This window comes from Zea mays, chromosome 2, assembly GCF_902167145.1.
Source record: "Zea mays cultivar B73 chromosome 2, Zm-B73-REFERENCE-NAM-5.0, whole genome shotgun sequence".
NCBI classification, from domain to species: Eukaryota; Viridiplantae; Streptophyta; class Magnoliopsida; order Poales; family Poaceae; genus Zea; species Zea mays.
The window spans coordinates 200,686,613-200,712,998 of NC_050097.1; the positions used below are offsets into that span (position 1 = coordinate 200,686,613).

The window sequence follows — 26,386 nt, forward strand, 5'->3', positions numbered from 1 at the left end:
GAATCTTGGTTGGGTTGGCCTCGATGCCGCGGTGTGATACCAGGTAGCCCAATATTTTGCCTTGGCGAACGCCGAAGACGCACTTTTCCGGGTTAAGGCGGAGTCGTGCGTCTCGCATGTTCGCGAATGTCTCGGCGAGGTCGGCGAGATGGTCCTCCTTGCTCCTGCTGGCGACGACAATGTCGTCCACATATGTGAATATATTTCTGCCAACTTGCCCTTCGAGCACTGTTTTGGTAAGCCTGGAGAAGGTGGACCCGACGTTCTTGAGTCCCTCCGGCATTCTGATGAAGCAATATATGCCGAAGGGTGTTATAAAGCTGGTGCTAGCCTTGTCTTCCTCTTTCATGTATATCTGGTGGTAACCGGAGAAGCAGTCGAGGAGAGACATGACCTCGCATCCGGCCGTGCTATCGACTATTTTGTCGATCCGTGGCAACGGGAAATTGTCCTTTGGGCAGGCCTTGTTGAGACTGGTGAAGTCGATGCACATTCGCCACTTCCCGCTTTTTTTCTATACCATTACAACATTGGAGAGCCACGTAGGATAAGCCACGGGCTCGATGAATTTGGCTTCCAGGAGGCGGTGCACCTCCGCCTTGGCGGCCTCTGTCTTCTCGTCGGACATTTTGTGAAGCCTCTGCTTTTTTGGTCCCACCGAAGGGTCAATTCCCAAGCTGTGCTCAATTATGGATCGGCTGACTCCGACCAGATCGAGGGCAGACCAGGCGAAGACATCCTTATTCTTGGTTAGGCAGCAGAGGAGTTTCTCCTCTTCATGCGAAGTGAGGTCTTCGCTGATAGTGACTGTCTGCTTGGGCGTGGCCTGATCGAGGGGGACAGTCTTGGTCCCGTCGTTGCTCTGCAGCTGTGCCTTGTCGTGCTGCTTATTGGTTGGGCTGGCGGGCGCGGGGACCTCGCGCTGTGCCATGAGGCAGTGCATGTTTCTCTGACCGAGCACGAAGTCCCGCTCTATGTTGCGCGCAGTCTGTTGATTGCCGTAGACCGTAATGACGCCTAACGGACCTGGTATCTTCATACATAGGTACAGTCCGTGAATGGCTGCTTCGAACTTATTGATGGAGCCCCGGCCCATGATGGCATTGTATGGATATACCATGTCCACGATATCAAAGGTTACTTGCTCACTTCGGGCATTGGGTGCTACACCGAAGGAGAGAGGCAGCTCTATTTTATCGACAGGAAAGATGCCCTTGCCGCCGAAGCCATACAACGGGTTATCCGAAGGCTTGAGCAGGTTGTGGCTTATGCCCATGCGATCGAAGGCGTGGAGGAAGATGATGTCCGCCTGACTGCCATTGTCCACTAGGACTTTGTGCAGGTCCCAGCCTGCCACGCTGCAATTGATAACCATGGCGTCGCAGTGGGGGGCGCTGCGTAGGTCGACGTCTCGTGCGTCGAAGGTTAACGGTATGTGGGACCACTTTGTCTGCACGACTGGGCCGGTGACGGTGACGTGGTTGATGCTGCGGTAGTGGTCCCGCTTCTGCCGCTTTGTGTCGAAGTCAGTGCTGGACCCCCCAGTTATCATGTGAATGACTCCGCGATATGGCTGATCGGCGAAGTCTTCCTGCTTTGGAGCATGGGGGATGTTTTGATGTTGTTGGTGTGGTGGTGGGGGTGGGGGAGGTACGATTTGTACTTTCGGATGGTGTTGGTAAGCGTGGTGCGGTGGATGCGGGGCGGGGGCGTGGATATATGGTGGAGGGGGTTGCTGGTAAGTGTGTGCGACAACTCTGGGGTTGTCGGCAGGCTGCGCCCGTGCCATCCTGTCTCTGGTGGCCTTCGTTTCTGGGCAGTCTTTGGTTTGGTGGGCGCAGTCTTCGCCATGGAAGAGGCAGTAGAATCGGCGCGGCGGCTGCGTCCGCCCCCGACCCCTACCGCGAGTACCATTTCCACGGCCCTAGGGGGTATACTCCTGGCGACGAGGGGCATCAGCAGCGGGATGCTGGTTGGCGATGTTATGCACTTGCTGTTGATTGCGGCCGTCTCGACCGGAGTCTGGCTGCGGAGTCCTTGTCCACGTGCGGCTGGACTGTGGAGCATCTTTTGGCTTCCTTTGGGACTCAACCTTGCGCTGGTGTAGCTCTTCGGATTTGGCGTACTTTTCAAACAGCTGATATAATTCGTGGAGGTTCTTGGGCGGATCTCTGATGCAGTGGTTGTAAAGGACGCCGGCGCGAAGGCCACTGATAGCGTAGTGGATGGCGATCTGGTCATCCACTGAGGGCAGCTGTGACTTGAGTGTTAAAAATTTGCGGTAATACTCTCGCAGAGTCTCATTTTCCAGCTGATTGCAGAGCGAGAGTTCGGCCAATGCGTCGGTGTCTGGGCGGTACCCTTGGAAGTTGAGCAGGAACTTGTCCCGGAGGCTTCTCCAGGAATCAATGGACAGCGGAGACAACCTGGTGAACCAGGTGAGAGCTGGGCCCTCTAGGGCGATGATGAAAGACTTCGCCATTGTGGCGTCGTCCCCTCCGGAAGATGCAACGACGACCTGATAACTCATTATGTATTGTGCCGGGTCGGTGCTGTCGTTGTACTTGGGATAGGTCCCTGCCCGGAAGTTAGCTCGCCAAGGCGTCACTTGCAGGTGTGGCGCCAGGGGACTTCGCTCGTCGAGATAGTTGACCCCTTGGAATGGTGCGGCGTGCGGGAAGGTGTGGTCGCGCTGGGGGAAACGTGGGTCTTCCGGTTGCGCGCGGTGTTGCAGGGGTGGCCCATGCTGCAGGCCGAGGTGGTCTTCGTGCGTGTCTTCCAGTTGTGTTTGCTGCTGGAGGGGTGGCTCGTGCTGCAGGCCAAGGTGGCCTGCGCGCTGCATCTGCGCGATCTCCCGCTCAAGGTCCTGGGCCTTCTGCTCTTCGTCGCGTATCATTTGCCGCACTTTGGCTAGTGCGGACACGCGCTGGCGCTTGGCCTCCAGTATCTCTTTCTGCCTCTGGAGATTGCGGTTCTTGAGGCGCAGGGCGCGCAGCTGTAGCTGTTCTTCCGCTGAGACGCCGAGGGCTTCACTGTCTTCGGTGAGGTCCGCGCCCTCCAGTGGGGCGAAGCCTGAGGGTGGCTGTGATTGTCCTTCAGGGCCGCAGGTGCGGAGAGTGTCGTCTTCGCAGGTGCGGGGAACGTTGTCTTCAGTGGCCTCTTGGTGGGTGGATTGGGTGAGGGCGAGGGCCTTGCCCTTTCTTGCGGCAAGCAGTGCTGACTTCGCAGCCTCGTCAGCCTTCGGGTTAGCTCTCTTGGGTGCCATCGCGGGTGGTTTTCTCGTAGCACGAACGGTGGGCGCCAAATGTTGGAACTTGCTCTCACTCGCAAGGGGGACCAATAAGGGCGAACAGTGACGTTAACAGGGTTACACGCTAGATGGCAATAGCTCTGTTAATCTGGCCTCCCACAGGCACTGTGCGGGGGTATTTATAGGTACCTGAGCGCCCAGCGCCTTGTGCTAAGGACGCATGTGCCCTCAGCTACCTAGGTTATCCCCAGAATATTCCCATAAAGTAGGGTTACGGACTGTAATTACAGGGATGCCTTTACAAATTAGGCCCGTAATACGCGGCGGCCACGCAGGGCCCGTTACAATGGGCCGGATAACACGTGGGCCTCTGAGCTGGACGAGGCCGCACTGTGGGATGACTCCCGTCGCAGGCCTTCGTCTGGTGCCGAATCGAGCGAAGGGTGTCCCTGCCCGTTTTGTCTCTGTCAGACCAGCGACTGCAGCGAAGACCTCGAGCGAAGGGTGGTGTCTTTACCTTCGCCCCAACATCCAGCCTATCAAAAAAAAATTATTCCAGTCGAACCAAATCCAGAAGAACCAAAAAAGGGGTCTAATTAAGGAATCGTCCATCGAGCGGCGCACAAAAACTCATTCTATTTCCGTGGGATAAAATATTTCTTCAGTGCCTCCTCCACACACACACAGCGGCACGTTAGCTGCTGCTGGGATCGGAGGCGCCGCAACCGCAAGCACTGGAACAAAATAGGATAGACTCGTGCGTTATCCAAACCTGAGAAAAGATCATTTGGAATTTAATTAAGATTCGGGCGGCGGATAGCATGATCCACGTATCTTTCGTTCGTTCACTCATTCCTGGATCGATCTGCTGCATGGTACGTTGCCAGAAGGACGTCCTGTTCGCGCCTCCGGTTGTGTTGCTGCGGCTACCAGAGAGACTTGGCGGCCGCTGCGCCACGACACAAAAAGATCTTTGGCGGCCGCTACGCCGCCGCATGTGGCGTGGTCTCGCTCTCGCCGCCGCCCAAGCTAGCCGCAATATACTCCAGCATGCACATCTATCCGGATGGATCAGCGAATTCGGCGCCTGCCCATACTACTAGCTACTGCTGTTCCGAGGCCTGTCTGTCTGTCGTGCACGCTTGTATACATTCATCGTACCATACAGATACACTAAGCTAGGCCGTATTAGGTTGCATCCATATAATCATTATCATCGTCGGTTTTAATACAACCGGGCGCCGATCGAAGAAAATAATATAATGTACGCAGGAGGAAACTATTTACGTACTAGTAGCAGGATTATCAACTGACCTTTGAACATGGCTTGCTTAATTTTGTGCAACTAGTACAAATTAATGGTCGCGCGCGGACGTAAAATTCATGCATGCATTTGCGCGTCCTGCTGTCCGCGGGTACAGGTAAGCATCGTTCTACAGTTGGTCGTCAGTGAAGTCTTCTGGCATGCATGCATCTTGAACTCTAGCGAGTTGTGTACGTGGACTTATATACACCCACTTTTCATGTATATGAAATGCAAAGCTAATTCCCTTTTTAATCACTCATCATCGATCTGTCTCTGTACTGCAGTACCAGCTAGTAGCAGCGCTCGTGCATGGACGCGCATTCAGATGACGTGTCTAGGCGCAGCAATATGGAGAGTATCTCTGAGAAATAAAGTCAACGTTTACCACATTATTGGCAGCCCAAACCGATCGAGCTGACGCAATGCAAGCTAGAACACATATAACCGGTCCGTCAATTTTACTGTGTCCAAGTTCCATATCAATTAATTATAGCCTATCTATCGATCTCTTGACAATCTGCTGTATGCATCATGTTCATGTTTGCGCGCGCCTAACCACATTAGGTCTGTTTGGTTGTCTGAATGGGTGGGCCTGACTCGTATCTAGGGAATCTGGCTCTTGATAGCCTGGCTAAGAACATGCAATATCCCTCGTTTGGTTGCCTGTATGAGTTTAGCTTGGCCCATACGAGATGATGTTTGGTTGCTTGCATAAATGCTTGATGCATGAGCTTAAAAGCTATAAAGTTTTATTATATTTTCATATGATGATGTTGCAATAGTCTATAATATACCATACAAAGTCTTAATCCACTTTTAAATAAATTAAATTTATTTAATAGACACTAATTACATGTTAATTTGTCATTAGGAAAGACTAATAGCTGCACCGTCAGAGCCTGGCTCTGGAGAAACGGCCAATTCCTACGTATCTCGGGAGCCAGGCCCAAGAGGAATCTTTGCATCCCACGAGCCAGGCTGAAGAGACTGATCAGGCAACCAAACAGAAGAAAGCTGCATCTCGTGAGCCTGGCCAGACCATATACAGTCAACCAAACGTACCCATTGTGCATGGGTCCTACTAGCTAGCTAGCTAGCTAGGGGTTTGGTGTAACCACTGAACCGGCCTAGCTATAGCTAGCAGGGTGTGGAGTACTGTGCATGGACGGGATGGAAAGAACACGCATGCCTGGTGCTAGCTAGCATGCATGCATGCACACACGTACGCACAGTTCCCCCATTCCAGCCCGGCCCAAAACCATCCGTGCTTCGTGCCAAATGGGTTCGGACCAGTAAAGTCTAAAAAATTTTTGGACTGTGCCGTGCCAGCCTAAAGTGTAAAAACAGTGGCTCAGCCCGGCCCTAAACCACGTTGTGCCTTCTTTAGGCCGTGCCGGCCCAAGCCCGGCCCGTATATTTGACCACATAAAATCAAAATATTACAACCATATAAAGTTTAGAGCTTAGTAAATTAAAGATATTGAACAAATCTAACAGCATTTGACCACATAAACTCCAAATATAACAACAATATAATGTTGATGTCTTACTAAATTAAAGAAATTAAAGAGGTTGGGCTTAATTGGGCCGTGCCGGGGGCCCGACGGGCAGGAAATTGAGGCCAGCCCCAAGCCCGCCTTCGGGCCGTGCTAGCTCGACCCATATTATTTCGTGTCGGACCATGCTTTGGGCTCCTATTTCCGGACCGTGCTTGTGCTGGCCTGAAAAACCCGGCCCAAATTCCCAGCACTAGGCACACTGCTGTGTCTGTGTGTGTGGATGATTGGGCGATCGAGCTGGTCAAGAAGATGATGCATATATGGGCCGGGGAAGGTGCTCAACGACTGGAAACTTTTGCCCTTCAGTTTCCGGCCGGCATGCACTTCTTTTATTTCCTGCCGGTCGATCACTATTATATGCGTGATTGGAGGGGGGGGGGGGGGGGGGGGGGAGGAAACACTCCTAGTCCTATCACTCTCTGTTCGTTGTTTTTTTTTATTAGTGTCCTAGTCCTAGAGCAGCACTCTAGGCAGCAGCTAGAGAACAATCAATAATAGTGCACACATGATGTGCCGGCCGGATCAGCCTGCTCGTTCTTGGCCAGTATAGTCTTGATATTGCATGCATGTTGCAATGCAATGTGCTGGAAGCATGATGTACGTCTGCTGGATACGAAATGACAGGAGAATATATAACTAGAAGTCTCATGGAGAGGCATGCATGCATGGGCAAGAAAGAAGATGATATATATGTGGTAGGAGAATAATGGAAACAATCCAGGAACTGATAGATCGTCGTCAATCCGGCGGCCGAGAGAAGTGAGAACAACAAACACGCATGTTGACTGCATGATGCATATATGGATGGGCATGTATATGTCGCACGTTGGCCGCACAGTAAGAACAGTAAAAATACTAGCAGCTAGTGCCAGGGTGGGCGCGTGCCGTGCGTGCACGTCCGACCTTTTCTATCTGCTGTGCCTGTGCCTGTGCCTGTGCGTCAGATCTGGCGCCTGATTCGCTACGTACATGTCGCCTTTGGTGAAGCAGGCAGGGGTTCCTGTGTGTATATAGCTGGACGACGACGGACAGGGTACGCTCACATGGAAGCAGCAAGAACGGGAGAAATCCACCACGAAGACGCTTGCACTTGGAGATAGCTCAGTAGTTTTAGGACTCGTTTGGTTTAAGGGATTAAAGATTAGTTCCTCCATTTTAGTTTCATTTAGTCGCTATATTACTAAACGTTGAGACTAAAATAGGGACTAAACTGTTTTTAGTCTCTACTACCTTAAGAGTGACTAAAAGAGACTAATCAATATAAATTCCACTTTTTGCCCCTCTTTTTTTTTTCTCGAAAGCGCAGGAGAGCTGCGCATCATTATATTAAGAAAGGAAAGGTTTAAAGTGGACCGAATTACAACACCAAGACCAAACCCTCAAGTCTCCCTCACAAGGGAAAGCCTGACGGGCCCTACGAGACCCTATTTAAAGCGACAATAATTCCCAAACTGTCTAAATGCTTCGCTCCCGCCTTACTCCAACTAATCAACTCATCTAGAAACAACCTCTTTGTCTAAATGCTTCGCCCCTCTTTTATTTCAGTTATACTAATGACAGAAGAATTCTAAAGGGTATTTTAGTCCTTTTATGATTTATTTAATGTGTTTTGAATAGTTTTAGTTCCTATAACCAAACAGGATAGGGACTAAACTTTAGTCTCATAACTAAACTTTAGTTTTTGGACTAAAGTAACCAAACGGGACTTTAAACCAAAAACGGAAGGATAATACATGACATATATCATCGTAATAAGAACCGAAATCAAAACTGCTCTGAAAAATAAGAACAAAACAAGGTCCTCAGAAAACATCTCGTTGCCGTTTGATGAGCGTGTGAAATAATACCTCTTTCTTCACAGGCTCTTCCAAGCTTCTCTGACAGGATCAGCTCAATGTGGCAAGGTGAAGACATGCAAGAGCTGCAGGGTAGCAAGATTAAATACACTAATCGGCAGTCATATGAATAACATAGCAGAACCTTTTACTCTTTATTTAGGTTCGACAATCCCATTCATTCATGCATGCCAACACAATTGTGTTACACACTGCTTTGCACGGCCACACGCTTGCTTAATTCACCACAATCGATCAAAGCGCGGAGTAACAAGTAGGAACCTATCAACCCTCACAGAAACGAATGATCAAACCCATCAAGTTGAAGAAAAGTAACGCACCATCAAGTGGACCCTAATTAAGTTGCACTAGGTCAAAGAATCCAGCGGCACAAAGTACCATTTGTACTCTTCTTCTAAAAAAATACTATACGGTTCCACTCAAGATAGACATACATGTGGTCACATTACATACAGTAGTTTTCTACAAAATTGAAACGAACAGAAGGTTGAAAACATCGTGAATAATCTTGTGATGTGTAAGGTAGCGCGCTGTGAACCGACCTTCCACCCTGCACTCCCTCATCATAAAGGCTATCTTGTTTGATTCACGATGAAGTTATCCATCTCTACTGACGGAGTTAACTACTGGATTGTTCATAGATATTCGCTACCGCTTGCATTTTGCCTTTGCCATTTTCTTCCTCTTCTTCTTCTCAGCTTTTGGGATCTTGGTCTTGCGGGCCTCCCTCTTCTCTTCCTTCACTTTCTTCTTGTTTTCCTTCCGAGCAGCCTTCCTTTCCTCGGGTCCCACCTTAGGATCATCCTCGTGCCACGAATCATCTTCATCAGAACTCGAGCAAGATTCGCTCTCGTCTTCTTCAACCTCAACTAAGTTTCGTGCCGGTTGTCCTTGCTCCTTTTCAGTGTGTGTGTTTTTAGTCCGCACAAATCCTAACAATGGCTGGTCATAAAGCTTATCTGCGGTTGGCTCATAGCCAGAGGATGAACGTTGCATTATTGACATGTTGACAATATCTGCCTCACATTGCTTCACGTAGTCCAACGTCTATATGCCAAGAAATCATTACATTAGCATTACTCATGATATTTGACACAATAAAAAGAACAAAATAAAATACGCATCGTTGAAACTAGTGTGGGAGAAATCATGCCATATGCACTGCAGCCAAAACATAGTAAGTGCAAGTGAGCTCTATCAGGCCCTGTTCGGTTGTTCCGGATTAGAGCCACGGATTAATTCCTAGCCGGATTACTTCTCTAATTTATATAGATTTTGATGAGCTGGAATGAATCCTGGCTTATTCCGGTACAACCGAACGGGCCCTCAGCAGGATGTGCTATTAAGATGTTAATGATTGAATGAACATTCATGGTATTGACAAGCGAGCAGATGACAATATTAAACTAATCTTACCTGCACCATGACTGTTGGAGTAATTTCATCATCATTTGGAACCGCACCACCGTTTTCCAAAATCTTTTGCTGAGCCTGTGATTAAAATACAATATTGTTAATCAACCAGATTTGTGCCTGTCATGCAGCAAGAACAATGGTAGCTTTTACAAAGTGGTCATTACAATGAACTTCTGGCATGCTTAGAGCTAGTTTGGGCGCCAGAAAACCGGAGGGGTTGGAGGAGCTAAAATTCCCTTCTTATTTATTTTTGAATAAGAAGGGGATTTTAGCCCCTTCAATCCCCTCCAGTTTTTTGGCTCCCAAACTAGCCCTTAAAGACAAAAGTACCTTTTCCAGATAATCATCAACACCTTCATCAGAAATGCTTTGATCAATAACAAAATTAAACAAATCGGTTACTGTCATGACAGGAACACCACGTTTTTTAAAGAAGTCCTGCAAAGTATTGAACATATCGGTCACAGAAATTTATGAGTATATATGCGAAGTAAGGTACAACTTTCACTTACAGAAACATGCAAGCAATCTTCCTTCAGAAAGTCCAAAGCTGAAGGGTGATCAAGATCGACGGATTGTGAAACATCAATAATATACAAGTGACCCTAGGCAATAGGTACATCAGGATAGAGATAAGGAACAGTAAACTTGAAAACTACAATATGTTTGGAAAAGGTATATTTAATAGGAGGTTCACTACCTCAAAATATAGAATATTGTATTCACTCAAATCACCATGGACCAGTTTGCACGTTTGGTAAAGAGTCCGCATTGTTGTAATTATCTGAAAAGGTGCCGTAAGTAGTATGAGAAAACTGAAAACAATACATACAATGAAATCCAACAGTAAAATAAATACCAATTGTAAATAGATAATGTTATGCACACACATCGGCAACGGAATACAAGGGATAACTTGTTGCGGAGGATCACCTCTAAAACTTCTAAAAATGGTTCTTATATGTGAGCAGTAACATCACATAAACTTTGCATGGCAACTGGTGAAAAATGTAAGTTGCCGTTACAAGTCGGTCTGAGCTACAACTGCCCCGAACAAAGTTTTATCTACATATATCCAACTATTTTTCAAATCCATAAAAACAACAACCACACTTGTTTTAGTGTACTCTTCTGCAATTTTCCTAACGTGCACCAATCAATAATCAATAAGGGGCAGGAATAAGTGAGAAAATGGTGAAGCACAAGGTTGTTTGCACCATCATCAATCAAAATTGCCAATCAACAAGCAATATTCAAGACTAATATTATGGTCAGTATGCTAAGGTAGAGGTCTAGAGGAAAGTGTTTTGTTTTCAAATTTAAACCATGCAAGTGGATTATCAATAGTTCAATACTATATATAACAGTTTGAGATCTTTCCTTAGGTTCCCTAATGTTACTCTTCTGATAGAAATTTGCAGCTCTTCTTTTTGTTCTTATGCTTTATATCAAAGAGATATGCGGAAATACAGCAAACTCCCTACAAGTTATATTGGGTCCCTGATCAGACATGCATGGCACAAAAATCGATCCAGCAATTGCAAGGTCATGTGCTTTCTAACATAACATGTACCTCAAAGTAACTTTCATGCAACTTGTCATCTGACAAAACAGCGTCCTTGAGACGAGGAGCAGCCCAGCCTCCTTTCCCTATAAAAAATCAACTGATTAAGGTGCATTTTAACAATACGATTATCTTGTAAAGCAAGCAAACTTAGCTTGTTGCCAGATTAAACATTAGTAAGAAGACAAGTATCTGGTACTGGTAGGCAAAAACTAATACAAAATTTACCTATGAATTCCATCACCAGTACATGAAGCCTTAGGAGTAATGGTGCAGGGCATCGGATTCCAGCTGCCCTCACTCTGTAACAAGGATAGCAAAGAAATGAGCATATCCAAATATCAGAGCTAATGCATTTCCTATTTGCATGACTAGCAGGGGATTCAATGAATTGTTAAGGTCATTCTTTGATCTTAAGTTAAAAGAATCCCACCGTAGAAGATTTCTCATTTCCTTCTCAGCCCAGGTCTTAACCATTTTCCGAGGATTATGCTTGCAGTAACCATGTCTAAAACGGTAATCTCCTTGGACATATCGGTCTCTATCCCTGCAATAATAAAACGACACAGTTTCTTAACAAGCACACGTTTTGAGATCAAATAATTTATACAAGCACCAAAAGGTAAATAGCACAACCACATGATCAGGATTCAACAAGTATCCATAGTTCGAAACAACCATTGAATTGTAATCTTACTTAAAAACAAGAACAGAGGTTTTGTAGACTTTAATTGCAAGCTCCTGGCCATCCGTCTTTGTTGCATGATAGACATTTGCCTGCCCATAGATAAGATTAATTTGATCATGTTCATAATTATACTTAATTAGGAAAATAAAGATCTCTAACTAGCAGGTCAAGGAGCATCTCAAACTCAGTTTCAATCTTCTATCTACAGAAAGACCTGTGTATCTATTTTGTTTCTTGATACACAATATAAAAAGTCATTCCAATATGCACTATAATATTGTATCTTAAAGCTACCTCTTTCCCTGTAGAAATGCAGCCATTTATGTTATTAAAGACACCACGGTTTAACATCTTGAATAAAACCATGCGTGTTCTTGGGTCAATAGCCTGCATATTCAAACAAAAAACATTCAGTGTTCAGAAAATGGTTCAATTGAAATAACCTTCATTAGATTTCGGTAAGCCAACTCACACCTATTTTTAAGACAAGGCTACTAAGACATTTAAATAAAGGAAGAAACTTCTGCCTCCCAATTGTATGTATAAAGCAAGCCATGGATAGTAAAAACAAAGGAAATTAGGTCTGATGAAAATTTGCATTAATGAATAATTATAATATCCAGCTAGAGTTCTGCTCATTTTTGTAATGCATTCGACCCTTGGGCCATTTGGATCAAATACTAAGGCCGCATTCGGTTGTGCCCAACCAGGCCAGGTTGAGCCTAGAATGGGAACCAATCCAGGTTAAAATCCAGGATCCTAATTTTTTTGTGTTTGTTCAAGCCCATTGGAATCCTAGCCCATGGGGTTGGAAATTTTTTTGACTTGAGGAGGTCCTGGATCTGACCCAAGAGTCGAATGGTTTGGAAAAAAACGAAACTAGCAAGCGACGGACGACGGCACAAGCGAGACGGTGGCAACCTCTACTCCGGCAAGCTTCTCTCCAGTTGGGTAGATCTGCTCTCCACCTCTCTCTCACTGTCTTTGTTGCTTCAAAGAGGTCGAAGTGGGTAGATTCGTTCGGTACCTTCACCAGGAGGCAACGCGTAGCGGAACAGGCGGATGTCGCCGGACAGCATGGTCTTGGCGACGAGCCTGCACGGGACCTTCCTGCGGGTTGGAGAGAAGCGGTGGAGCGCCAGTATGGCCAGCTATGGCTCTCGCCATTCCTTGCCGCAGTCTACTAGTCTTTTTCTCTGACGCCGCTCGTAGCCTTGCCGAGTCGCTCGCATGTCGACTCCACTGCCACAGCCTGCTTTTCCGTCGCTGGCCGCCGCCATTGCAGCTCTCCTCTCCAGCTCCGCCCGTAGCCTGCTTCTTCGCTCGCAGCTTGTCCTTTCCGGTCTGAGTGTATGTTTGTCAGATAGAAAAAAAGATTGTATGTTTGCCTGATAGTAAAACTCAGAAATCAAGTGTTCTCTGGATGCTTGAGATTGGAACGAGATGAAGATCCTATAATTCAAAGGACTGAACAGAGGGTACATATAACAGCAAGAAGGCCTGCTGGAATCAATCAAGATAAGGAACCAAAGAGGATGAAGAAGGATTCTTTGGAAGGACTTGTTGGGAGATATCTAGGTATAAAAGCAAAACAAGTTGAGGATAAGGTTACACAGATGGCTAAAAGAAAAGAATCTGGTCAAGGTAATGACTTCTTCATCAAGAGATGCATTTATGTCCTTAGATCTATAAACATGACAACAGATGAGAAGATAAAAGCAGAAGAGGTGTTTGACATACCAAACAACATAGATACCTTTATCAGTTTTAGTGTTGATGAGCCAGAAACTGCCCTCCTATGGTTAAGATGGAAGATGGATAAGCTCTAAGGTAAGTATAATCTATGATTTCATACCTTATACTAGTTTGTTGCTACTTGCTAGTCATGCGTCGATCTGGGTGCTTACAAAATGTGTGAAGCTAGCTGTGCTTGACGTGTATATAGTGTGTATGTATATGGTTATTAGTTCCAAGCAGGCAGAGCGTGAGTGCACATGCATGGTGATGAATGCAATGGGGGCACTACATTTGTATTGCTTGAGAGAGACACTGAATCCCATGGCTGGGAGTAGCTGTACTTGGTTCCCTGCAGCTGGTGAGTTCTTTGTTGTTGTTGCTGTTAATCAGCCTCCATTTGTGCTCACTCAAGAAAAGTGTAGCAGCAGCAACAAGCGCTTGCATATTTTGAGGACCTGCTGTTTATTAATTGATATGGGATCCCTGCTGTTTTTATTTCTGCATAAATTTCAATTTTTTATCTGTTCATTTCTGCTTTTGGTTCCTTATTTAAACTTTGCAAACAGGAAATATTGGTCATATGGAGACAGCCCTGCACAGCGGTCTGAGACTGCATGTGCCAATATGAGCTATATATATGTTGCATTTCTCCATGTTTGGGCTCAGCATGTAATAGAACTGAAGGAAGGTTGTTGCAAGACTTGTATGGCATGCTTAAATTTCTGGACAAAATATAGCTTAAACTGAGTCTATTACATGCTTAATTTTTTTAAAAAATATATATATGTGTATCGAGAATTGTATGGAATGCTTAAATTTCTGGAGAAATGACATGTTCTATGCTCAAATTTCTGGAGAAATGACATGTTTTATGCTTAAATTTTGTTGATTTTATTGGCTTTTGTTGGTATTTAAGTTTGGGATTTAATCCACATGGAATAAACGAACAAACATAGTTGTTTGGGTTTTGGGATATAATCCATATGGCATAAACGAACAAACATTGGTTGATTGGGTTTTGGGATTTAATCCCACAAGGGATTAGGTGAAAGGCTTGGATTCACCCAATCCGTGGGGGGGGGGGGAAATCAACCTGGGAAAGAATCCCAAAGTGCTGAACAAAGCCTAAGGCCTTGTTCGGTTACATGGGATAAAATCCTACCATGGATTTAATCCGTTTATGGATTGGGTGAATCCATACCTCACACCCAATCCCATGGTGGGATTAAATCCATCAACTAATCCATATGTCTCTCAAAGCTAGTTATTCTTTTGATCCATGGATTCTAATGTAAACTTGTGCAATATCTTCATGGATTTGTTCCATACCTAATGAGCTATGGATAGAATCCATGTCTTCCATGGTTAAAAAAAATCACAAACCCTTGGGTCATATTCCATGATGGGTTTAACCGAATAAAAAAATTTAAGTAGTCTTGGATTATTTTGGGGCATGGATTGTGACATGGATTTAATTCCAATCCATGCTAATCCAGAGCTGGATTGGTGTAAACGAACAAAGCCTAAAGTGGTTTGGGGTTTTGGAAATGCTGCCAGCAAAGATAGAACATGACTACATGAGGTTAAATGAGCCAAAACAAATTCATATCATTTACATCATAAATCCAAGTTATGCAATAAATTTTGATTCCTTTCATTGTTGCATAAGCCAAACAGGAACCAAGCAGCAGACGGCCACTTAACAGGAAAGTTAGCTAGGTTTAAAAGGGTGGAATAGTACAACAGGATTGTGCAAGTGCACGACAACAACTTCAATTCCAGAATGCACAGGTAAAAAAACAACACAACACAACTGAGAACATTTTACACCCAACTGAGAACATTTTACATACCTGTTCCACTGTAGCACGATCAGCCTTCTCAGTGTTCCTTATTTTCCCAATAGCTGTGTCCCTTATGCTATCCCTGATTGCAGTTGTGACGGAATTTGACATCGCCACGTTCATCCTACCTTCCCACTCCTGGATCATTCCAGACAAGAAACATTCAACACAAACCACATGAACACTCAAATTTGCATTCATTCAATTCGCAAATCTCCCATGAGTTAAAGCGCTTTAATTTTGTTTACCATAAGTGTCCTATCCTTTTAGACATGCTCCAAACTGATACAGTACATACATAGATTCTAAACTTGGAACTGTTATCAGGGGCAGACCCACAGGGTGGTCCGGGTGGGCCCTGGCACACCCTAAGCCACCCACCTCCAAAAGGGACCCACCACTAGACCCGGGCATCCCTTACCCTACGCTGGCTTCTCATCGACGGAGCAAGCCGCCCGAGCCCCAAGCACCAACTGCCCGGTCGTCAGCTCCCACATCGGCATCCTGCCTGCACGGCGTGCTTGACGCCTTGATGTCTGCTCTCAGCAGTACGGGCACTACACGGCGTGCCCCCAAACGCCTAGATGTCTGCTCGACGCCTTGATCTGACTAGTTGGATATTGTCTCCTTAATCCTTAGAGTTCAGACATGTATCTGGTGGTGGTTGCAATGTCTGATGTATTCACATTACTTGGACCATACTTTTGAATTTATTTTTTTATCTCGACTAGACTTTGACTTATTTTGCTGATAAAATGTATCTAGCTTCACTGCTTTGGCCATGTAGTGCTGCATGTTGCAGGGTATATGAAATTATATACACATTATATAGATTCGTAAGCACACCCTATATAAAAAACCTAGGTTCGCCACTGACTGTTATATAGGTCATCGCGTCCATGTCACGGACACCACAGGATTGCTACCATACTTCAGCAAACCCAGCTACTAAGGCCTTGTTTGGAACCGCTAGAGCTAATAGTTAGCCAGCTAACAAATTGTTAGCTGGGTTAAGCTAGCTAACGAGCTAATTGTTAGCTGTGAGTTAACTAACAATTAGATAGAGTATTAGCTGGGGTGTTTGAAATCTCTACAGCTAAAATAGGCCCTAAGTCCGGATGTAAAAGTTGAATACCTCCAAGGGAGTGGCACTAATGTGCGAGGCCAGCTTCTGGGTCCGGTTAGACAGCGGCTGGAGCGGGCGAGACAGCACGCCGCCGTGTGCGTTAGGCCTCCGCGCCGCAGCCCCGCCTCCGGAGGCCGAGAAGGCGACGTGGGGGCGAGCTGAGCCGTCAGGGCCCTCCACGGCGTCGAGCCAGTCCAGAGCTTCGGCGACCTCGGAGTCGGAGGCATCATCGAAGTCAGAGTCGGACCACTCCTCCTCAGCGTCGGACTTCACGAGGGCCATCGGAGTATAGCTGCAAGAATAAAGGGGCGGGCTTGTGGTGTCACGTTGCCGGCGGTGAGGGCGGGGCGGTGGGCGAGTTGTGGCGGCGGTAGAGAAGGAGAACGGACGAGAGGCAGCCAGGGGCAGGGAAACCCTTGCTTCGAGGACGAGAGGTGAGGGGAGGGGAGGCGGCGCGCGGCTGGCGGCGGCGGGGAGAAGAGTGTCCTGGCGGCTGGGAGCGAATGGGAGTGTGTGTGTGGGAGGTGTGGGGAGGGTAACCTGATTTTGATGGGCTGCCTAGTCTGTTGGGCTGACTTATGGGCTGCTTAGCCTAACTGGACTCCTATTTGCTAGTATAATATGTCTATTTTAGACTATATTTCTATATATTCCATTTTTAAGTCTATTTTTATACAATACTAAGATATCACCTTGCGTTATATCTTTATCGTTTAAAAAGTAAAAAAGGGTCGGTCGCCTGACCTCGTCTTACCTCATCTTGCGGCATTAACAAATAACAAGTATGGGGCGAGCGAGTTGTGGCGGCAGTAGGGAAGGAGAATGGACGAGACGAGAGGAAGGCCAGGGGCAGGGAAACCCTTGCTTCGAGGACTCTAGTGTCCTTATTTCTTTCGGGCCACAGTTGCGGCCTAGGAACTATGGTATGGCTATCGAACCCAACTTGGGAAATGTATTTGGGCTATTTTGGACGTTGTCGTACCTCGAGCTCAGCCCGCAATAGGATTGTAGCACTTTTGGTGTTGTAGTGAGGCACAGAAACATTTTAAATTCGCACCTTTTTATAATTTATGGATAGAGGCTATGTATTTTTGGCAGAGCATTCGCTGGATAAGGTGGAAGCAAGTAATCCTTCTTCGTAACAACCTTCCAACCTTGTGAATATGCTTATTTGCAATAGCAAACTGAATAACAAAATAAATTATGTGAGCAACATTGAGTAGAGGCAATCGAGTAAAAATAAAAACCAAAGAGATTAGACACTAGAAAAAAAGACAGGCCACCAAGAAACTGAAGGGAAGATGTTTGGTCATTTCTTATAGTTTGTAATTATGCTACAGCATCGTTGACAACAGCGTACTCCTAAGACCATCATCTGAGGGGTATTAAGTACAGTAATGAGTGTTATATTTGTTTCAAATTTTATACTTTATTATATCCTTGTCCTAAACAAAAAAAAAATCCTAACTTATAGACTTTTTAGACAAATACATTAACATCTACAAGTTTAATAAATAAATGCACTATCATCGCATGTTTCATGGACAATTTGATGGAATTAATTTGGTATAGTAGATGCCGAGTGCATTTTTCTACAAACTTGATCGGATTTCACTTAGGACATGTCACCGCACCGCATATTTCATATACAGTTTTTATATAATTGATTTGATATCGATAGGTTGAGTTCATTTTTTTTTTCTATTAACTTGCATTGGTCGGATTTAGAGATCTCACTTAGCACAACGCTAGATTGATTATTAAGTACTGATTCGGAATGACAGGAATTGTTGATTTCTCGAACAAAAGTACTAACATAAACTTATTACTTTTGCAGCTCCCTCTTCTAGCAATGCCGAAAGAATACACGTTCACACAAAAAAGAGGAGAAATCACATAACCAGCTAGGCGGCTACGGCTAGTACAGGAGTACTCAACACAGGGTGCAAAGCATATCGCACTTCTGGTACAGGTACGTATTTATGGGTCCGTCAGTGAGTCCACGTAGTACTGGATGATGGTAGGTAGGACCGTAAAAGGTTGTTCTGGCTGCTGGCGAACTGTTGGTGGTCAATCGGTCAGGTCAGGCATCGATGCACGCACGCACGCACGGGGGTCGTCGTTGCGTTGCGCGCCTTGCCCCGCCGCTCCCAGACGGCCGAAACGTGGCCATGCATTCGCTTGGAGGAACACCGACCACCGAACACGGGTCACATGACATGACGCCGCCGAGCGAGTCGAGACTGCGGTGCACTGCACGGCGCTGGTCCAAGCCGCTGCATAAGAATTTGAGAGAAGCTTTTGTCCCTGTCGGTCGAGCCAGAGAGACCGACCTAGCTACCGGACGCCGCGTGGCTCTGTCGGCTACGTACAACCGGCCTGCAGGTAGGTGGTAACAGAATTTCACGGCCGCTGACAAGTGACAACGACGACGTCGCCTGTGCTGCGTGCCGATGGGCTAGCTAGCCAGTCAAACAACGCCGCGGAACTAGCTATGCGCCGGAGTTCCTGCTTGTCCGGTCCGGCGGCACGCACAGGAATGTTGTATGTGGTATATATGCAGCATGGCCATGGGCGACCTGGAGCTTCCAAAAACTCCAATTCGGACTCATCATTGACCACACTTTTGCCAACTCATCGACGGTTCTCATCTCTTTCCGTGCCCACTGAACGGTGGGACCCCCAACATCCCCTCGTGGCCTCGTCTCGTTGTCTCTCTCAAGAATCAAGATGCTAGTTGCGGATGTTAGTAACTAGTAGCATCTTGAGAAAGAAAGGATAGATAGATAGATAGATGGTCGTCTCGCCCGCATCCAAATCAACGAACGGCAGATGCTCTTTCTTTTGCTGGCCTGGCCGGCTACTTGCATCGTACTAACAACCGCTTCTAGCTTAGCATTTGTTTCAGGTCAGTTGGCACTCGGCATTTGTTTTCGCACTCGGCTCAACATAACATAATACTCTTTATTAAATGTGTGTTCTAATGTAGACATATTTCATTCCGGATTTCTCGTTACCCAAGTACACAACTCTCTAGAACGCGTGGTACAAGATATAGAGAACTTGTTGGAAGGTACAAAGATATAGAAAGTGATTATTAATTAAAATTTAGAGTGACACGTTTCCCGGACGAAGGCACAAGACTTGTACATGTTTTTTTAACATATATTTAGGGGGTGTAACCACGTATATTCAGGAGTGTTTGTTTGGATTACAATATATAATCTAACAAATTTTTAACTAAGTGTTAGTTCAAAGATCAAAGTTTATTAGGTTATATAATCTGAGCAGATTATAATCCCAAACAAACACCCCTTAATATAAAACTTCTCGCAAAACAAATGTACTAATATAAAGCCAGCTGGTATCTCCAAAAGACAAGTATGTAACATCTGAATTTTATTAAAACATGGTTATTCAACACTCAAAAAACGTAAGCACGGTTCATGACTTAATGTGTTTACAAACTAACCCTAAATAAGATGTCTGTAATCGAAACTTTTAGGACACCATTGGAATGCAGTTTTTTTTTTCTGTTTCATGTGTTTTTTCTGTGAAAATAAACTGATTTTTTTTAATTCATATATGATTCTTCTGAATTTCATGAGTTCCAAATAAGGCACTATGTGTTATAGAATGCCTCAAATAGAACACACAAATGCTTCTGTCCTCCACCTCAAAAAGCGTAAACATTGGCACAAACAAGAGGCACACAAATTTTAAGCGCTGAGGCCCTCCAAGGCACTCATGTGAGATTTGCCAATTTCCAAACCGAAAAGGAAAAAAACAATAAATTGCATGTCCAATAATTACCGTGTAGGAGTAGCATTTAGTATTCAAAGCAAGGAAACGAACAACAAAAACCCTGAGCTCCTGACTGAAATGGCGAAGCACACTGCACACGGTTTCGCGAGCGCGAGCCATGATACAGCGCACCCAGACACGAACCAGCCGAGCAGAGCACCCTCACTGGCCGGCCGGCGCCCGGCGGCGGCCCCGCGCCTCGTCTGGCGTCTCGCCTGGCAGGCACGCGGGATGGCCTACAATAATCGTGCCCGGCGCCCACAGAACACCATAGCTCCCAGCCCCAGCTCAATCAATGATGCGCCTGCACAGCAAATCTGAGTCCCACCCCCTCTCTCACACTCCGATTCAGGCTAGTCCGTCCGACACAAGCATTGCACTGGAATGGAAATCAAACAATCATCGTAGTCATACACGGCCAAATAAGTACACTGCTATTTATGTGTGTATATTTGCACGGGAATTTCCTCATCTTATTTGGGTGTGACTGGACAACATGCGTGGATGGAGGATCCTCATGAGTAGTAGCTGTGAACCAACGGACTTTGACTCACTGAACTCTGTACTCTCACCGCACCGGAGTCGGTCTCTGTTCTTTTTTGTTGTAGATATACAAATCGAAAGGAAATGGAAGAGGAAGAAGAAGAAGAGGGATAGGGGAAAAGAAATGGAAAGAATCCATGGACAAGCGAGAGGTACCGTCTGAGGTCTGATCGATCAACCGTCACGCACCGAGTAGGCTTCAGAAGAGCTCCCAGTCGAACCGCGGGATCGGGGAGGCGACGGCCGGCGAGGTGGTGGTCACGGCGGCCGAGGACGTGGACGGCACCGACGACAGCAGGTCGAACGACTCCCAGCTCTGCGCGGGCGGCGCCGGGGAAGGCTGCTGGAAGTTCCGCCTCTGCGACACGGGCGGCGGGCGGTGCGGCGCGCGGGCCTTGGCGTGGCCGTCCACGTCCATGCTACCGTTGGCCTTGGCCTGCGCCGCCGCGTTCTTCGCGCGGATGGCGTCCAGCGTCTCCACGTGCTTCTGCACCCGCTTCTCCTGCACAACACAACCATCGGTTAGGCGTTGCGTTGGATTGAGGCATTGAGCTCTCTCTCTCGCCTCTCGGCGCGCGCGAACCCGTCCAAGAAATTTAGCCTACGGGCTACAACGTACGCACTGACTAACTGACCGACCTGCATTCGCCGCTGCACCTTGACCTCGCCCTCGGCGGCGACGGAGTCCAGCTTGACCAGCTCGTTCATGAGCGCTTCGGTAAGGGCGACCACGTCGGCGTCCGCTACCTTGCCGCCCTTGCTGACGACGATGGTCTCCAGCGCCGACACCTGCACCGCGCACGTTGAACAGCCAAGTTGAGCACCCGTGACCACCGTGAGCTACAAAGAACTAGATCGATCCCTTCCTTGCCTTGGTGACGAGCTTGTCGACGTCGAGGCTGATGCGGGAGATGGACTTGGCGGCCCGCTCCGCCTTGTCGGCGCGCCGCTGCTCGAGGAGGCGCTTGGCCTGCGCGGCGGGGTCCTCGAGCAGCACCATCTTGGAGCGGTCCTTGACGCCGGCCATGTCCAGGAACGCCTTGGAGTCCCGCTCCTTGTCCTTGTACACCAGCTTCTGGTCCTCCGGGTGCAGCCCCGTCCGCGCCGACAGCATCTTCTTCAGCTCACCTGCAGGATGAGGAGCACCACCACCGCCATCTCGGTCAGAAGCAGGAGCAGCTCGTGGGATCGCCGGCCGGGACCGGTGCATTCTGCTGGTACTGTATTTACCGAAGGAGGCCTGCGAGTTGATGTAGATCTCGTGGTAGACGCCGTTGAACTTGACCTTGACGCGGATGGTAGGGACGGGCGCCCCGGCGGGGGCGTCGGCGTCGGGGCTCCGTCTCTGCACCAGCATCCCGCCCGGACGCACCTCCCACTCGTCCTCCTTCACCGCCGCCGCCGATGCAGCAGCAGGAGGAGGGGAGCTCTCCCTCATCGCGTCGGCGAATGTACCTTTGGGCCTGGCGCGCATCATTTTCTCATGGTACGTGCAGTGCACACGCACCCCCGCGCGCGCCAAGCGAGGGGAGGGAGGGACAGAGAGAATCAAACCAACCGCTCCTCCCGCACTCACGCCAGCAAAAGCAACCAAGAAACGGGCAAGCCGCAAGCAGAGTCAGCTCTGCTCGGCTGTCCCCGGAGCGATCTCTGCGGGTGGACAAGGACGGCTCTGGCCCGTGCCGCGAATTAGGCGGCGCCGGATCTGGGGAAGACGGGGGCGCACGGTTTGCAGCTGCAGCTAGCGCAGGTGCCTCATCTGGGGCCTCGGCCTCAAGTGAGGAAATCAGTATCGGGGCCGGGGCAGCACAGCAGGCAGAGAGGTAGGTGGGGGGTTAGGAGCTGAGCCAGCCGAGGTGGGGGGTGAGGGTGAGGGTGAGGGTGAGGCAGAGGGACAGAGAGCGAGAGTACGAGACGACGAAAAAAAGGAGGGAGGAAAAAAAACAGCGCGTACAACTCAGGGACAGGGCAGCAGAATATCTTATTTTACCGATAAAAAAAACGCGGCATGCGAGCGAGTGACGCCACGCCATGAAACCAGGCTTGCCCAGCTCCGGTCCGGTTCGTTTCTTGCCGTGAGGTTTTTTTTGACCGTGGGCAGGACCGCAGGAGGTGGTGGAAGCGGGTGGGGTGGGTACTGCTGCGGAAAATTTTTTTTGCTGCAGCCCGGCTGCAAACCAGATTGTTTGTAGCCCCTCACAAAAAAGAGGATAGATCCAACATGCAGGCTAATAACACAACTAAAACGTTATCTGGTGAACCTGTAGGTGGGGTCCTCCTTTTTGTGAGGGACTGTAAACAGTCTGATTTGCAGCCGGGCTACAACAATTTTTTTTCCACTGCTGGTACTGGACAGGCAGGCGCAGACGCGCTTGCTTGGGAGAACGGCCTTGCTGCCGGTGGCGGCCGGCGGGCGGGCGGCAAACCGAACCTGCCTGCCGCACATACCGCGCGCCGTGGGGATCGACGACCGCCACGATCGCTTTCTTCCGTGCCCAGTGCTGTGGCGCAGTGGCGGTGCTTTCATTCGGCGAGCCAAAAAAAAGGCACGTCTGCAACAAAAGGCTAGAGCTGCTAGCTGTTGATGGTACTGGTGCCTTCGACTCCAAGTGCCCGTTGTGTTCTTCGGATCGCATCCGATCGGGGGAGTGATAATTGGAAGGCACGCGATCGACAGACAAGTCAGCGACCTCAGCAGCAGGAGGCATCACCGCATCATGCATGTCAGCACGAATCACCGAGAGAGTTCCATGGCAGTCACCGTGAGATATCCTGGGTATAGCAGAGTACAATTTCTTTTCTAGTTGTCGTATCGTATGATAGAAGAGCGGCAGCTTCACTCTAATGACGCTGAAATATCTACACTCTAAAAATGAACATAGTTGTACCGTGAATCTAATCCTATTAACAAAACTAGAATACAAAAAAAAAGATATCGAGACCTCTGTCTCGGCACTCACCCACCCACCCAGTACCACGACCGCATCTGAATCTGAATAGAAGTCCGGTCGAGCCTACGACGAAGCTAGGAGCCTAGGAGCGAAAGTAGACATTCGAATTGTTACAACAGATTTGGGGCGTGTTTGGTTCGGTTTTTTCTTAATAGCTTTTCTGAAAAGATGGCTGTTGGAAAAAGCTGGTGGTTAGAATTTACGTGTTTGGTTCGCCAGCTGTGCAGAAAAGCTGTTCGTTAGAATCTACGTGTTTGGATACACAGATTCTTATATTGCAGATTCTGTTTGAACAAACGATAACCTTAAACCCTGAACCAACAAAAGGTCATTACACAATAATTAGTGGAGTTGATTACATCATAAGTACCGTTACATTGACATATTTAACTACGACACTAATGCATTAGCAATTCCATCTCGAAAAGCACTCATGTCTAACTCATCAGATGTGCTACTACTACTCTCACCTACAGGTACATCATGACTCAGGCTATTAGGTCCTACTTCATCAAAGTCTCTATCGTGTAGAGCACTGTCTCTAATGAAGTTATGCAATGTCATACATGCAATAATTATCTTTGATTGTTTGTTAAGCGAAAAAGAAGGGAGACTTAATAGAATTCTCCACTTCATTTTAAGCACCCCAAAAGATCGCTCTATAACATTGCGTAGCGAAGAGTGTGCATAGTTGAATACTTCTTTGCTCCCAATAGGTTGCCTCGCATTTTGCCATTCGGAAATGTGGTACTTCTGACCCTTATAAGGTGCAAGGTACCCCTTTCTATTTGGATAACCTGAATCGACAAGATAGTATTTACCTGCACAAACATAAAATAAAAAGTTAAATTCTTAAGACATAAATTAATACCGTATGATAAAAAAGTACAGCATACTTATATACCTTCCGGTGGATGGGGGAACCTGTCCGCATAAGTTATCAAAGTATCTTGTAATACTCTAGTGTCATGTACGGAACCTGGCCATCCTGTGACAACAAATGTGAACCTCATATCGAAGTCACAAACGGCCATTACATTCTGTGATGCGTAACCGTGCCGACCAATATATTTGGCTTGCTCCGAGGCCGGGACTGACGCTGGAAAGTGACTACCATCAATTGCTCCTATGCAGTCCTTGAAGTGGGGCCAAAATCTCGCCTCTCGCAAACGAGGATGAATCTCGATGAAATTTGGGTCTTTGGGCTTGATTATGTCAAATGACATCTTATACAGTGCATTAAGGACTTCACTATACTTCCGACTAATAGTTTCCAAGGAGTGCCCAAACTTATTCTTTATATGCCTAAATGATTGTGGACCCCCACATGCCCACAAGAAAATGCTTAAAGCTTCCATAGTACTGACACCATGGCTTGGAAGCAGACCATAATTTTCCACCAACGTATCATGCAATCGTCTAAAAACAGTATGTCGCATGCGAAACATGTCAAAGCAGTCGTTACTATTCTCCAAAGTTCGCTCAACCCATTGAATACCAGTTTCAACCATTGTTCTTCTAGAAACCTCACTGGAAGGCCTGCCCCAAATGTCTACAGCATATAGAGCAACAAGCAAATCTGCATCTCTGTCATCCGTGTCATGATCATATGTGTGTGCAGCTGAAAGGGAAATGTGCCCTTGGGCCATTTCTAAGTGTTTTGGTGGTTTAGTGTCCAACACAAGTGCCTAAGTGTCAAATGGTGAACAAAGTACAAATCAAGTATAAAGGTATGTTTCTCAGACTTAGTACATTGTTTTAGAGACTAATGTATTGTGTCTAAGTGCTGGAAACAGGAGAAATCGAATTGGAGAAGAGATGGCCTTGTTCAGCCAAACTCAGCTCTATCTGGGTGCACCGGACTGTCCGGTGGTGCACCAGACAGTGTCCGGTGGTGCACCGGACAGTGTCCGGTGCGCCATACTGGCTCAGGCGAACTTGCTGCTCTCGGGAAGAAACTAACGGTGTATGGCTATAATTCACCGGACTGTCCGGTGTGCACCAGACAGTGTCCGGTGAGCCAACGGTCGCCGGGCCAACGGTCGACCGCTTAATCCGGGCGCGACGCGTGGCCAAGCCAACGGCTAGAAGGGAGCACCGGACTGTCCGGTGTGCACCGGACTGTGTTTGGTGTGCACCGGACTGTGTCCGGTGCGCCAACGGCTCCAAGGCGCCAACGGTCGGCTTTGCCAAATAAGGAAAGAGATCCGCACCGGACAGTGTTCGGTGGTGCACCGGACTGTCCGGTGCGCCAGGTGACAGAAGGCAAGAATTGCCTTCCTGGAATGCACTCAACAGCTCCTAGCTGCATTGGGGCTATAAAAGGGACCCCTAGGCGCATGGAGGAGTACACCAAGCATTCTCTAAGCATTCCTAAGCACTAAGACATCGATTCTGCGCTTTGATTCCTTGCAATAGCAATTAGAGCTCTAGTTGAGTTGTGAACTCATTGAGTTGTGTTGTGAGCTCTTGTTGCGACTTGTGTGCGTGGTGTTGCTGTGATTTCTTGTCTTGAGTGTGTTGTTCATCCCTCCCTCCCTTGTCTTGAGTGTGTTGTTCATCACCTATTCACCCCCTAGGTGCTCTCAATTGGTATCGGAGTCATTCTCTTCACAAAGGGACTAATCGCCCGAAGAGATGGATCCTAAGGGGAAGGGAATTGTGATCAACGATAAGGAGAAGGAGTCCTTCGTCAACGAGCCGAAGGATGACAAGCCTACCGACTCGGGCTCCGGCCACAAA

The 26,386-nt window shown here is 47.4% G+C and overlaps 2 protein-coding genes across 2 annotated transcripts; both read right to left on the reverse strand.

Moving 5' to 3' along the window:
* Nucleotides 1-8,258: 8,258 nt before the first annotated feature.
* LOC103647603 (serine/threonine-protein kinase RIO1) lies at nucleotides 8,259-16,787 on the reverse strand. The gene is made up of 12 exons (XM_008672112.3): nucleotides 16,356-16,787; nucleotides 15,230-15,358; nucleotides 11,934-12,026; nucleotides 11,649-11,728; nucleotides 11,385-11,498; nucleotides 11,180-11,253; nucleotides 10,961-11,037; nucleotides 10,088-10,171; nucleotides 9,900-9,992; nucleotides 9,718-9,825; nucleotides 9,388-9,462; nucleotides 8,259-9,018 (listed from the first exon to the last, which is right to left on the reverse strand). Exons 1-12 carry the CDS (start codon nucleotides 16,626-16,628, stop codon nucleotides 8,620-8,622), a joined length of 1,599 nt encoding a protein of 532 aa, XP_008670334.1. The 5' UTR covers nucleotides 16,629-16,787; the 3' UTR covers nucleotides 8,259-8,619.
* Nucleotides 16,788-20,892: 4,105 nt separating this feature from the next.
* On the reverse strand, nucleotides 20,893-22,170 carry LOC103647604 (BAG family molecular chaperone regulator 1). Its single transcript, XM_008672113.2, has 4 exons — nucleotides 21,924-22,170; nucleotides 21,565-21,821; nucleotides 21,333-21,482; nucleotides 20,893-21,195 (listed from the first exon to the last, which is right to left on the reverse strand). The coding sequence occupies exons 1-4, from the start codon at nucleotides 22,168-22,170 to the stop codon at nucleotides 20,893-20,895; spliced, it is 957 nt and encodes a 318-aa protein (XP_008670335.1).
* Between the last annotated feature and the right edge of the window lie 4,216 nt (nucleotides 22,171-26,386).